This window comes from Meriones unguiculatus, chromosome 7, assembly GCF_030254825.1.
Source record: "Meriones unguiculatus strain TT.TT164.6M chromosome 7, Bangor_MerUng_6.1, whole genome shotgun sequence".
In the NCBI taxonomy this organism is placed as follows: Eukaryota; Metazoa; Chordata; class Mammalia; order Rodentia; family Muridae; genus Meriones; species Meriones unguiculatus.
Genome location: NC_083355.1, coordinates 25368405 through 25383158, shown reverse-complemented (window position 1 = coordinate 25383158; position 14754 = coordinate 25368405). Strand labels below are relative to the sequence as shown.

The 14754-nt window shown below is 50.4% G+C and overlaps 1 protein-coding gene across 1 annotated transcript; it reads left to right on the top strand.

Moving 5' to 3' along the window:
• Positions 1-283: 283 nt before the first annotated feature.
• Phb1 (prohibitin 1) lies at positions 284-12162 on the top strand. Its single transcript, XM_021641636.2, has 7 exons — positions 284-365; positions 1328-1442; positions 4241-4402; positions 7322-7464; positions 7605-7721; positions 10220-10315; positions 11825-12162. Exons 2-7 carry the CDS (start codon positions 1355-1357, stop codon positions 12035-12037), a joined length of 819 nt encoding a protein of 272 aa, XP_021497311.1. The 5' UTR covers positions 284-365; positions 1328-1354; the 3' UTR covers positions 12038-12162.
• The last annotated feature ends 2592 nt before the right edge of the window (positions 12163-14754 follow it).

Sequence of the window (14754 nt, the reverse complement as noted above, 5' to 3'; positions counted from 1 at the left end):
TCCTTTCCGACCTGAGCTCCGCTCCCAGCAATTACCTCCTTAAGGACTAGGCACGTGCATTTATTACCAAGGAACTACAACCCCCGAGAGGCTTTGCGGCAACATCCCTTCCGTTATCACCAAACAGAAACAGGTTTCCTGAACAAGCCAGCTGCTGCTTAACTTTTTGGGAGTTGTAGTCGACCTCCGAAATGCCACAGAGCCCGAGGAAGACTGCAAACCACACTTCCCAGGATGCATTTCGCTGGGCTCCGCCAATTGAAGGAACGGATCTTGACGAGGGCGGGGCGAAAGGGAGGAGCTGCCTGGCGCGTGCGCAGTAGGTGAGGCTGGGGAAATTCATGTGGAGGTCAGAGTGAAAGCAGGTGAGCGTGCTAGGGGCGTCGCAGGCCTCTTGTTTCTGTGGCCCTGTGGCCCTCCTTTGCTTTCCTGCGTGTGGTGAGGGCATGGGATGCATGCGTGGGGACGCCCAGCGGAGAAGGGGGAAGAGGCTGAGTCCAGAACGAGCTGGGAGTTGTGCAAGGGGAGGGGACATGCCGAGGAAAAATCCAGAAGCTAGGACAGCTAGAAAGGACGGGGTGTCTTCGTGTCAGGGCGGGAAGATGAATGTGCGTGGGGGAAACGGGCTAGACCCTCGGGGGGAGGCTGAGAGAGGGGAAGGAAGGTTTGAAGAGTTCACGGAGGGCGACGCAGGGGCGGGGCATTCAAAAAGTTCAAGGCTGAATGGTTTCTCAGCCCGGTCCGCTCCGTGCTCCCACACACCCCGCCGCAGCCCCACCTCCAGGCCTGCACCGCTCTGCCTCACTGCGCCCCTGCCAGCTCCCGCTTTCCTATTAACAGATATGGGGAGGAGTCCCACAGTGCCGTCCAGAATTCGCTCTCTCCGGTCTACCCTCGTTCCACTACTCCCCGGGCACCTCACCAGTAATAACTTTCATAAAGTAGCCGGAGGTTAAACAAAGCTGTTGGCCACTGCTTAACTTAAATGTTAACAGGAGTTAGGCTTTTGGTTGTTGGCATCACCCTCTCAGCACCCCTCTCTTGGGGGCCTAGGAAATGGGAGTGGGATTCTCTGTGGTGCTAGTTGCTTCCTGGGTACCAAGCATCGTTCCGACGATGAGCCAAGCGTCGCAGACTCTTTCCTTGAATGGTTCTAAAGAAAACCACCTACAGAAGCAAGCGTGGTGCCATGCTTTGTAAGATGTTAACTGTTCTCACGGGGGTGTTTGGTGAGTGAAAAGTGAATGCTGTGCCCCAGAGAGGGTCTTCTCTGAGAAGCTGGATGTCAAGTTGCCTTATTTTTTTTTTTTTTTTACCCCTTGTTTAGGTGTGAGTGGATGCAACGGACAGGATCATGGCTGCCAAAGTGTTTGAGTCCATCGGAAAGTTCGGCCTGGCTTTAGCAGTCGCAGGAGGCGTGGTGAACTCTGCCTTATATAATGGTGAGGCCCTGACTGGGGTGGTGCTTTCTGAATGATTCCCATTGATCTGCGTCGCCCATTTGATATGCCTGATGCCAGCTGCTGTGGGAAGGTGTGTGAGGTTAAGGGGGTTCACCTGCAGCTACCCCACAAACTATGGTTGCATGTTAGCAGACGATCTGTCTTCACGCAGGCAGTGGTTCTCGTCCCTTTTTTTTTCTTTCGTTTTTAAGATTTATTTATTTATTGTGTATACAGTGTTCTGTCTGCATGTACGCCTGCACCCCAGGGCACCAGATCTCATTATAGATGGTCGTGAGCCACCATGTGGGTGCTGGGAATTGGACCCAGGACCTCTGGAAGAGCAGCCAGTGCTCTTAACCAACTCTGAGCCATCTCTCCAGCCCTAGGCAGTGGTTCTCAACCTTCCCAATGCACTGAGACAGTTTCTCATGTTGTGGTGATCCCCAACCATAGAGTTATTTTCATTGCTACTTCATAATTGTACTTTTGCCACTGCTGTGAATTGTAATGTAAATATCTGCCTTTTCTGATAGTCTTGGGTAACCCCCGTACCTCCCAACCCTCCTGCCAAGGGATCGTGACCCACAGGTTGAGAGCTACGCCTTAGAGCTCTCAGCTTGTCCAATTGCTAGTTGGATGTTTCTAGTGCTATAGTTGTTTGAAGTAATGCTGTATTACCTAGATGCCTCTGCGGAGTGGCAGGATTTTATTGGTTCTCTTCTGCGTGTTCATGAACTAACTCGGCGAAATCTCTAGACCAGCTTGAGAATGACGGTTTTGCTCAGCTAGTTGGAGAGAACATAATTTTTGAGATGCGTTGCTGGGCATCAATTGTGCCCCGGAGCTTAAGCTGCGTTTTCTTTGACAGCCTTATGGACAAGTCCCTCCTTTCAGTCCTCAGTTTTCTCATTGTCAAACAGTGGGACTGGACTAGTTTTTTCTCTTAAGAACCCCTCCAACTTTGATATTCTTTCAAAACAGCAACGGATTTGTCTTGGGTGTTTTGTGGGTTTTTTGCTGTTTTGTTTTTTGAGACAGAATCTTACCATGTAGCTCTTGACTGGCCTGGAACTCAGGTCCACTTGCCTCTGCCTCCTGGGTGCTGGAACAAAAGGTGCCCGCTTCTGTACCCAGCTCAAATGTAGTAGCTCTAAGCAACTCAGCCACATCCAGCTGTTTTGTGTGTGGGTGTTTTGTTTTGCTTTGTTTTTTTAAGACGGTGTCTCCTGTAGCCCAGGCTGGCTTTGAACTCCTGAGCCTCTTGCCCCTGGCTATATGACTTTTTGATGAGTATTTTCAGAGTGAAAGTTTTTAGGCCAAGTCTGAATTCAAATAGGAAACGATAGAAAGTAGCTACTTCAGCCAGGGTCTGGGGCCACCATACTGTAATCTCAGCACATATGGCTGAGGTATGAGGATCTTGAGTTGCAGGCAGGCCTGCCTGGGCTGCATAGTGAAACTTTGTCTCAAAAAGTCAGAGGGTGGAGGAGAGAGAGATCTACTTGGCTGGTGAGGCATACCTTGATGCCTTAATCGTGTGTATAACCAGACTATCAGCATCTTTAAATTTCTCTCTTGGGTCCACAGGACATCTCTGCATCCCCTCCAAATGGTAGAGAAACAGCTATTAGAAAGGTGCTGGGCAAGCTGGCCATAGTGGTGGCTCTTTAGTCCCAGCACTTGGGAGGTAGAGGCAGGCAGATCTCTGAGTTCAAGTCTAGCTTGGTCTACATAGTGAGTTCCCAGATACCCAGGGCTATATATAGTAAAAATATATCTTAGCAAAACAAAATAAAAAACTAACCAGATGGTGGTGTTGCACGACTTTAAACCCAGGACTCAGGAGGCAGAGTCTCCGTGGCCAGCCTGATCTACAGAATGAGTTTCGGGACAGGCAGAGCTAAGTATTGAGAACCTATCTTGGGGGGGGGAAAAACAACAAAAAAACCCAAAACAAAACATAGAAGGATACTGGGCAGAGTGATTCCCCTGCTCCCCCTTCCACTCCCAGTGCTGGCAGAGAAGGGATGAGACAGCTCCAGGCGAGTCTGCACCGTATCCTGAGACCCTGTCTCAAAAAAAGACAGCACAGCGTTAACATCTATATTTTAGGGTTCCCATAGTGGGGACGTTGCTTCTGGGAACATCGGGTTAAACTGGAGCCAGTATATACATGTCTTCTGGGGAAGATCGCTTGAGTTATAGAGCTCTTGGGAGGGGATTCCTGGAATTGTGCTGGTGGGAGTCGGGGGTGGGGTGGGATGGTTAATCAGAATTCAATTGCCAGTTCTTTAAAGGAGAAAGAGTGCCACGGAGCAGCCGTCACTGAAGTCCCCAGGGCAGAAAGAGGAAACCTAATAAACGAGAGAAAAAGGCAAGGGTCTAAACTCTTCAAATATTAAAAGAAAGGAGAAAAGAAAAACAAAAAAGGCCAGATGACCTGAGTTCTATCCCCAGACCCTGTGCAAAGGCAGAAGAAGCATACAGGCGTGTGTAATGGCATGCACGTGGTCCCCTCCCAGTCATAAGAAATTATTTCTGAAAATAAAAGAAAGGATTGGCAAAGTGGGTAAAGGCGCGTGCTGTTAAGCCTTACAGCCTGGGTTTAATTCCCAGAACCCACTGGAGAGATTGGCTTCTGAATTGTCCTCTGACCTCCACGTGAGTGAGCATCGAGGCTTGTGCATAAGCACACGCACACTAAAGAATTTCTACAAGTTTTAAAGAAAGAGGCAAGGAGCTTGCAAAGATAGGGCTGCTGGTTTTTCTGACCTGTCAATATTGTTCCTTCCTAGTGGATGCTGGGCACAGAGCTGTCATCTTTGACCGATTCCGTGGAGTGCAGGACATTGTGGTGGGGGAAGGGACTCACTTTCTCATCCCTTGGGTACAGAAACCAATTATCTTCGACTGCCGCTCTCGACCACGGAATGTGCCGGTCATCACTGGGAGCAAAGGTGAGTCTGGCCTGTGGCGATGGGCTGTGCTGCTGTGTTCATTCTAGAAACACCCAGGATACAAGAGGTTGGACTTCACCTCGTAAGAATTTCTATGCTGGGAGGTGATGGTGCGTGCCTTGAATCCCAGCACAGACAGAGGCAGGCATCTGCCTCTTGAGTTCAAGTCCAGCCTGGTCTACAGTGCAAGTTCAAGGACAGTTAGGGCTATACAGAGAAACCTGTCTTAAGGAAAAAAAAGAATTTCTAAGTTGGGGGGTGGTAGCCCACACCTTTAATTCCCCACACTCTGGGAGGCAGAGGCAAGTGGATCTATGAGTTTTAGGCCAGCCTGGTCTACAGAGAAAGTTTCAGGACAGCCAGAACTACACAGAGAGACCCTGTCTCAAAAAACTAAGAGAGGGAATATTTAGTATGGGAGTGACCAGAAGTACTAGGGGGCATTGGAGCAGGGTACACCAGGCGAAATGACTCACATATAGGGAAATGCCATAATGTGTGTCTGGAGGTATGGTTGGTAAGATCTCTTGCCTTGCATGGAGTCCCTAAATTTAGGCCCAGCACTACACAAACTGTGTGTTGCGGTACACGCCTGTAATCCTAGCACTTGGGAGGCAGGGCAGGAGGATTAGGAGTTCAAGGTCATCTTTGGCTGCAAAGTGAGTTTGAGGCTAACCTCTTATACATATAACTCCCTGTTTCAGGGAAAAAGATAATATGGAAGGAATAGAGGAGAAATGTTGTAATAAACTTTGCATGCTAACTTAAAGACTAGAAAGATGCCTGCTGTCAAGCCTAATAGCCTGAGTTCAGTCCCCGGGCTGATGTGGCAGGAGAAGAGAACTGATTCCTGCAAGTTGCCCTTTGACCTCTACACACACAAAATACGCAATACATAAATAGATAAATGTAAAAGGTTAACTTAAAAAAAATTAAAAAAACTTCAGGCTGGTGAGTTGGTCAGCAAGTAGCTCCTGGCACCATGTGCTCTCAAACACGTAGAATATGTAAATAAAAATTGTTATTTAAGAAAATGTTTTAAAGACTCATAGGGTGGCTGTCCAGGAGAGGTACTTGTGTGGATTTGAAGACTGAAATATATTTCAGATGAGCACAAGCAGCAGGATAAATTCAGAGACAAATACAAAGGATTAACCTAAGAGTTTCGTATTGAGGGCTAGAGTCATGGCTCAGTGGTTAAGATCACTTTGTTGCCCTTGCAGAGGACCTGGGTTCAATTCCCAGCACCCACATGGCAACACAGCCCAGTTTCAGGTGATCCAGCAAGCACACATGTGGTCCTTATACTCTCATGCAGACAAAACATTCATACACATCAAGTAAAATAAATCTTAGGGGAAAAAGTTACATACTGTTCTGACTTTGAGGAAATCTAAATGTGTCTTTCCTGCCTTGGTTGACCCTTCCCATCAGTTCTCGTTCCCCAGAGTGACTGTCCAAACCAGTGTTTGGATGTTTGTCTGCCCTCGTGGCTGACAACTTTGCCTTTGCCTTGCTTTCCATGGTCTTTGCTCCAGCAGGGCAGACCTCAGACTGCTTTCTCACAGGCGGGGCCACACAGCCCTGTGCCTGAGATCCTCCACTGGATTGTCAGTTAGAGCCTAAGTGACCGACCAGCCCCTACCATTCCCCTCTCCTGTCAGAGTGCAGGCAGAAAAGGGAACTGTGGGGGGAAAGAGGGATCCAGTGGGCTTGGTGTGTCAGTAGCACCCGATGCCCTCAGGGCTCCTTGGGCTGTGCCAAGCTTGATGCCGGGGTACACAAATGACCAAGAAGAGAGCTAGCTCTTAAGGACCTCAGTCCTTAGGACTGAGAACAAGCAGTTGTAATAGAGGAGAAGCCAGGGCGCAGTGGCGTGAGCCTGTAATCACAGCATTCGAGGAGGCAGAGGCAGGCAGATCTCTGTGAGTTCAAGGACAGCCAAGGCCGCAGAGAGAAAACCTGTCTCAAAACAAAAATAGTACAAAAAGAAGATGGTGTGGAGCTCAGAGATCTGGAGCTTACCCAGAGAACCCGAAGAGTAAGAAGTTAGGACAGGGCGGGGGGTGGGGGTGGGGGAGGATAAGAGGCCTGCCTGCTGCAAAGAGGAGTTGGGGGGGGGGGGTCACTAATGGAGAAGAGTGAGGTTGGATTTATCTGAACTTCCCACCTTTGGGCTTCCCTTCTGAGTAGTCTCAAAGTTGTGCTAAATTGTGTTTGTACCTTCACTTGTTAAAATTTGGGGCAGGCGACAACAGATCAAAGGCTTGTGTGTATTCATGAAATTTCCCACCTCTCTCTCGGTGGCTGGGTCAGGACTCCAGCTCACAGGCAGCTCTTGGCCGGCAGTGCTGGTGATTTAAGCCCAGTGTGGCCTTGCTAGCCGGCTGCTCTCTCTGGCTTCCCCGTCTTCATGGTTTCTCCCCATTCTCACAAACTGATAGGCTGAGTCTGACCAAGGCTTCACCAGGCTACATCATTACTAACCAGCAGCGAGGCACCACAGCCCAGGTCAGTGGACTCTGTTTCCACCAGATCTGAGTAACCCAAGGCTGGCTCTTGACCTGAGCGCGCACAGCAGCCCTTGGAAAGGCTCACTCTAGAATTCTTGGCATTCGCTTATGTGTTGCCTTAGGTGTTCATGGTCTCACTGAGACGCTCCTGTGGTCACACGGTGTGAGCTGCTCTCATCAGAGGCCGTTCAGGGGGTGCTGCAAAGCTAGTGCGTCCCCGTGCCATTCCCAGTTCCTGATTCCGTGGTACTGGTGCTCTGCTGGGCTCCCTGCCGAGGAACCAGCTTAGCCGCCTCTTTCCTTCGGGGTCTGACTGAAATTGCGTGTGTGGCTTTTGATGGACTTAGCGGTCGGAGAGCCCGCCTGCGGTCTTCGTGTTTAACTCCCGTACGTGTCCCACCCTAAGACTTGCAGAACGTCAACATCACCCTGCGCATCCTCTTCCGGCCGGTGGCCAGCCAGCTTCCTCGCATCTACACCAGCATCGGCGAGGACTACGACGAGCGGGTGCTGCCGTCTATCACCACGGAGATCCTCAAGTCGGTGGTGGTGAGTGAGGAGGGCCCTCAAGCCCAGAGCGCAGCCCTAGGGGTGGCTGGGTGGTGGGTAGGCGGGTCCCAGCCGTCAGTAGGCTGCTTGCTTCTCCTTCCTCAGTAACCCAACTGGCTTTCTGTCCATCCCTTTACCAGGCTCGCTTCGATGCTGGGGAACTGATTACCCAGCGAGAGCTGGTCTCCAGGCAGGTGAGCGATGACCTCACAGAGAGAGCAGCCACATTTGGGCTCATCCTGGATGACGTGTCCCTGGTGAGATCCGTGAGGAAGCTGGGGGAAAGGGACTGCTTTTCTTGCTTTGGTGACTGGCTTTGTTTCTGGGCACTCGGGGTTAGGTCCTATATCCACTTAACTGGATCTGGGGCTTGAAAACGTGAAAACTTCCTAATGCCTGAAGCCGTTGCCTCGGGTCTGCTTTTGATTGAGTGTTCTTTACGTCCCATCTGCCACACACATTTTTCTTCTAACCTCTAATTGCCCTGCTGGTCCCCAACGACTGAACTGTTTCCAAAGCTCCCTAGAAAGTGATTCCTGTTGGCTTTTTCAGTACAGGAAAGGCTGGCAGTCTTCCTCTCTAGGGTAGCCCAGCTCTGTTCAGGGATTCCTCAGCACCAAGGGGCTGAGGGTCAGAAGCTTAGTGCAGGGAATCTTGGGAGCCCCTGGTGAAAAGTGATGGAGTGTAAGTGAGTGACTGCTTGGGCTTGGTGTACAGGGGCAGGAGACACCTCTGAGGTGTAAGCTGGCCTCTTGAGACTTTATTCTCTCTATTAATGTGACACTGGGTGTCATAACTTGAGCAGAAGGCAGTATAGCAGTTCAGACCGAGGTGAGAGGAACGGGTCCAGTTTCCAGAGTCTCTGGGAAAAGTCTTAGAGTGATTTGTTCGGGTAACAAGGCAGAGTGCTTCCTGTTCTCTCTGTTGCCGGCCTGGGAAAGGCTGGACTTTCCCTCAGCATCTGTGCAGCTGTTCAAACAGCCATTCTCTGAACAAACCCCATGGCTGTTGAGAATGGGGAGCCATTCTCATGCTCCCCTCCAGGCACAGCCCCTTTTCTCTGTCTCCTAGGGACAAGGGCATGTGGCTCCCTCTCCTGGCAGCATGCCAGGCTGCAGCCTTTGGCTCTGCAGAGTGCCATCCCCAGGCTCTTCCCCTGTTAACACAAGGGCCTTGGCTGTGAGAATGCATGGAGTAAAAACCTAAGAGAAACTTGGCATCTCTCTAGACTCTGACCACATACTCCATCCTGGGGAAATGTGGGCTGACCACAAGAAACCATAGCTTAAGAGGTGTGAGAAGAAAATTAGATTTCCTGGGGAATTTGCTGCCCTCAGCTGGTCCTTTCAAAAAGAAGTTTTATTTTTTAATGACACTTTTAGCTTTTCAGTTCTTAGGATTGTATTTCCGTATCCAAACTTTGGACAAGAGTCCAGAGTGGGTCAGGCAAAGCAGAGCAGCTGCAGTGTAAGACCTAGGTGGGCACATTGTTCCAGGCCTGAAATCTCAGCCCCGTCTTGCTGGGAGTTCCAGCCCACCTGGGCTACAGAGTAAGACTGTCACAGAAAATAGGGAGACAAACCAAAAGGCTTAGGGGTGTAGTGTGAAAAACTCTGGAAGGTGTGAGGCCAAGATTTTCTCCACTAAACTTTGGGGTCTCATATGTTGTAAAAAAGCAGAGATTGGGAGGGTAAAGGAGGAAATGAAGCAGGTTGCATTTGAGCTTAAACTAACCCCTTTCTTTACTTCGTGCCTTTTCATTTTCTTTTTCCTACATTTATATTTTCTTTAACTTTCTTTAATTTTATGTTTCATCTGCATGTATGTGAGTGTACTACATGTATGCATCGGGTGCCCTGTAATTGGAGTTACACATAGTTGTGAACCATGTGGGTTCTGAGAACCAAACCTGGGTCCTCTGCAAGAGCAGCAAGCGCTTCTAGCCACTGAGCCGTGTTTCCAGCCCCTGTACCTACTATTTCAGTAAACAGTTGGGTGCGGTGAAGCCACCCTTCAGGCTAGGCCTTAGGAGCTCCGAGGTCTGTTCCCTCTTCTATACTATCTTTAGAGACAGCTGCTGCAGCCAAATGGTCCCGGCTACCTCTGTGACTCGAGAATGTCTGCGAGTAGTCACACTCAGGCTCTCACCCTGACCAGTGGCTTTACCTGCCTTTTTTTAAAAACCTTTGCCAGCACTGCTTGTGTTTTGGGGATGCCATGATTTGCACTCCACCTTCTCTGTCTTCCTGTCTAGGGGTGGAAGTGCTGTGAGAAGGAAGTGGACTGGTTAATCCATAAGCAGGGAGCATCAGGCTCTCGCATCCCTGGGAACTAGCTACATCCCCCGCTCTCAGGGGCTCGGTTTTCCATCTGCCTCCCCCTCCCCCCTCAAGTCTTGGAACAGGGCATCAAAGGCTCTTGGAAGAGCCATAGTCAGTGGTGGGGGTCCTGGGACCCACAGGTCTCCTCTGGGGGTTGATTGATTGATTAGCTCCCTCTCAGTGTCTGTGGGCCCCATCAAAGCCCCGGGGGACATTTTCCTCATGGGATGACTGACCACAGTGTGTGTAAGCACAGTGTTAGCAGCTAAGAATACAGAGGTGGGAATGAGGGAATCAAGATACAAGGGCATCTCCGTGCCTGCAGCTGCTGCTAGAGCCATTCCTGGCCTCTTCCTTCCAGTGGCCAGGGTGGCCTTCCAGCAATGCTGTCGAAGCAATTACTGCCTCATCCTGTACTCACTTTCTCCCCATAGACACATCTGACCTTCGGGAAGGAGTTCACAGAAGCAGTGGAAGCCAAACAGGTGGCTCAGCAGGAAGCGGAGAGGGCCAGATTTGTGGTGGAAAAGGTGAGCGTTCAACCAGATGGCAGGAGCGGCCCTTCCCTTCTCCTGTGTTAATCTTCCCCATCTGCTGGGTGGCCTAGCAACTGGTCATCTGTCATCTGTCTGGGATAACCAACAAGGGCTGAGGGAACCTTACTCCTAAAATCAGTTCCAGAGTCTTTGGGAGCTGTCATGAGTTTTGGCTCCTAAATCACTGAAGGGTCACTTAGTTTCTACTTGCCCAAGATCAGAAACCCTCACCTACACATAAAAATGTTACTCCTGGAATGTCTTCCGCTTCATCAAGGAGTCATTTTTACGCCGTGGTTACATAGTGAAACTGACAGCAAAAAAGATCAAATATGCCAGATGTGCTATTTTTTTTCCTTCTGTTGCCGAGTCCATCCAGATGTTTCAGAGAGTGATGGAACACAATGTATTTGTATAGCATCGTGCTCTTCCTGGTGTACGTAGAGGCTGTTTGCTCTCTGCCACTCTCCACTGCTAGTTTTTCTAATCTAAGGATGTTTAGTTCTTAAATTGAAAAGTAAGTAAGTTGAGGGAGCATAAACCCCGCGTGGGCAGGGGTGTCTCCTTTTGTGTCTGCTGTGCTCCAGGGCTGTGACAGGTCCAGCACTGCCTGGTGATGTTGGTGCATGATAAACATCTGTTGAACAAACTGGGTGTGTGTTAAAGAGGTAGCTTGGTGGCCGGGAGCTTACCCAGCACATGCTAGATGCTCGATTGTGTCCAGTGCCACAGTGAGGGGCAGGAGGGAAGACTGTTGATCTCAGAGTCCCAGCGCCACACTCTGAAAGCCACATATCCCAGTAGGTGCAGTCCTGTTGGTCTTGGTAGGGTGAACCAAGGACATCCTTGGGTACATGTTGGGGGCCCCTGTTTTCCACAGCTAACTAAGAGTCATGGGAGCAGACTGTTTTTAGTAGCTCTTTGGGCCCACAATTTGGTTTTTTGTGGTGCTAGGGATCAAACCCTAGGAGAGTGCTGTCACTGAGCTATACCCAGCCCAACTCTGCTAGGGTATTTTTAGGGGAGAGGGGGTTGTTTGTTTGTTTTGTAGTCCTGGCTGACTTAAGATTTCCTGTGTAAACCAGGCTGGCCTCAAACTTGCAGTGATCCTCCTGTCTGCTGCCACTACGCTAATATTTAAGATTACAGTTAGCACCACACCTGGATGTCCGGGCTTTCATGGAGATCATTTTGACTTGGCAGGGAGGGAAAGATAGGCCTAAGGATTGATTTGATTCCTTTTTTATTTTTTGTGGCTTTGGATCAGAGTACAAGTGGCCATGTCTTTACAGCCAAGAGAAGCATGTCCTAGAATGACAAATGGACATGCAGGGAATGAGGAAGGTTGGGTGGGCAGTGTTAACCACATCGTAAGGGAAGGATGCTCCCCGAGTGCCTTACGGGCCCTGTGAGGGTGCCCGGCTTGGTTCTGGTTAGGCACATCCGTAGCCTGATGTGCAGTGCTATGGTGCAATCCCAGTCTCCGTACCTCCTCTCCTGTAGGCTGAGCAGCAGAAGAAGGCAGCCATCATCTCTGCTGAGGGTGACTCCAAGGCAGCTGAGCTGATCGCCAACTCACTGGCCACAGCAGGTGATGGCCTGATTGAGCTGCGCAAGCTGGAAGCTGCTGAGGACATCGCCTACCAGCTCTCCCGCTCTCGCAACATCACCTACCTGCCAGCGGGCCAGTCCGTGCTCCTCCAGCTTCCACAGTGAGGCCTCCTCCTCCACGACCAGACCAACCAGGCCACGGCCTCCATCGTTCTGCCCCACCCCAGAAATCACTGTGAAATTTCATGATTGGCTTAAAGTGAAGGAAATAAAAGTAAAATCACTTCAGATCTCTGATTATAAAATGAAGCTTTTATTGGTTCCACTTTTTTTTTTTTTTTTTAACCCACTTTCCTATCCAAAGTTGCCAAGTGCCTATGCAAACCAGCTTGAGCCTTTTGGAACCTGCTTGCCTTCCTAGGCACTGGCAGTTGGCAGAAGAAGGGCAGGGCAGTGTGTGATGGATGGGAGCACAGCGGGCAGCCTGAAAGACCTATATCCTGTCGCATATTGAAGATTTAAGGACAGTGGCACACATACTTGAACCAAAAAGGCAAGCCCTCAATTTTTCCAGCCATTTGAATCTGCACAGACGCAGCTGGGGAGGGCCAGAGGAAGTGCTCTATCTTAACCGTAAGGCCCTTCCCCTCCAACCATGGCCAGCGGAAGCAGATGTGTGCGAACCAGGGCACGGAGTGAAGAATCTGCCATCCAGGTGGGTGGGCCTAACTGCTGCCCCCACCAGAGTCCTAAACCTGGGATGGACTTGGATAGTACAAGAGGCCTGGACTGAGATGTGAGTCCTGTTTGAAGACTTCCTCTCCACCCCCCACCATTGGTCCTCTTAAATACCCAGTGGGATTCCAACTTGAAGGATTGCATCCTGCCCGGCCAAGCACACCTGCCAAGGACGGTGCGGCTGCCTTCCCGCCCCCTCTCTCAAAGCTTGCCCTTTCCTTCCCAAGGCCTGTGGGCCAGTGCTCCGAAGGAAGCAATCAAGGGGAGAAAACACAGCGTAAGCTGCTGTCAATAAACGACACCCAGACCTTCCAGCTGCCTTCAGGGTTTGTTTTCAATTTGTGGGGATCGAGAGGATCAGAACAGAGTATCCCAGCAGTTTTGTGTACGTGTTTGCATCACCAGATGGGGAGGAAGATCCGGCAAGGCAGAAAGTACTTTGGTTGTAGATAATGCCCTAGCTGTGTGTGGTGGATCATACCCCATCCTGAAGTGAACCTTGGTACCAAGCCCTGGGTGAGTTTGTCATGAAATGCATTCCCAGGAGGAGAGGCAGGGGAAGAGGTTAATTTTCTTCTGTGTTTTAGTATCACTACAAAGAGGGTTGCTCTGCTCACCAACTCTGGTCAGTGCTGCCCTGGCAGGATGGATGCAGTTGGTACCAAATCTAGTCCCAGACCCCTCCTGTCCTCTACTTCTAGACATCAGGTGGCCCGAATTTCTCTGCGGTGAGTTACTCTGCTTTGCTTTGGCTGGTGGGATTGGCAGTGTCTTGGCACCTGAAGGATACCAAATGCATGCATTTAGATCATGGAGAGAGAGCTGACCTAGTACCTACCCCATATTTTTAGGAGCAAGGCAGAAACACTTTTTTCCTCTCGTCACCTGGCCCTACTGAGGGCCCCTCAGGATGGCTCCAAGCTCCTGTCTAACCTGGACCGCGCGATTCCTCTCCCACAGGGCCAGGCTAGATAGATTTGTGGTGGAGCTGAAGGATGGGGTTTCCCCACGCTACTCATAGACCTTTCCCTGGGCCTATACAGAATCTGGTCTCTCGCCTCCCAAGGAATAATGACAGAAAGTGATAGGCTCCCTGCCCTCAAAGCTAATACCAACACTCCCATATCCCCGCTTGCCTGGGTGTCCCTTGTAATCTCAGGCCTCCTATCTCTCCTGGGCTGTGCATTTGCTTATAAGCCTGGGGAGGCCTGCGAATGATGAGGTGCCTGGCCCAAGCACACGGAAGACTGCAGCAGAAAGAGCCTAATTTCTAATAAGTTCCAGACCAACATCCACTCTGCAGCCTTCCTCTTTTCCTGCCATTTATTACTTCGGACACCCTTGGGAGGAGGAGACAGGAGGCTCCTCTCTCCCTCAGGCCCTTTTAAGGACCCTGGTGCTTCCTGCATTTGGCAGGAGATTGGGTTTCATTTCCAGGTGTCCAGGAGCCCCGAACTGTAAAGCTGCTTGTTGGTGGTGACTGGATCTCTCCTGCCTCAGGTCAGCCCATGGGGTGGCAGGCAGGCTGGTCCCCTGCTGGCTTTGCTGTTAGCTGCCCAGTGGCGGATGGCAGAGGTGCATCCCTGTGGTAACCTTGGGGCCTCTCTCTGCCTTCACTTCCACAGAATAATTCTTTTCACAAATGTTCAAGAGCTGTTAAGTGGCTTCTTAGCCCCTGATGGCCTCTAGGTTTGTGAGTCTATCACAATGGGCCTTTATCAACTCTCTTCTCCCAGCCTGGGATGGAGAGCCATGTCCTGTCCTGGTCTGGTCAGGAAGGGAGAGAACAGGAAGTGGCTTCCTCCCCGGTGGCGCCATGGAGGATGAATAGTTTCCTTGTTCAGGCTTAAAGTCTCGCATGCTAAGACAGTGGACCCTGGACACGGAAGGGAGCGAAAACCTCAAAGCCTTGCCATTTTTCTCACTTCTGAGAACCTGATAGGTTTGTGGTAGTTGGGGCAGGGTTGTAGTCATTCCTGCATGGGTTTCTGTGAAAAGTGAGAAAGAAGGTGGACTGTTAGTCAAATGCGTGATTAGCAAATGACATTTGTGTTTTTGTTTTTTAAACTTTGTCTGTTTGTTTATTTGGAGGCAGGCTCCCAGGTAGCACAGGCTAGCCTGCATCTCCTGATTCTCCTTTCTCC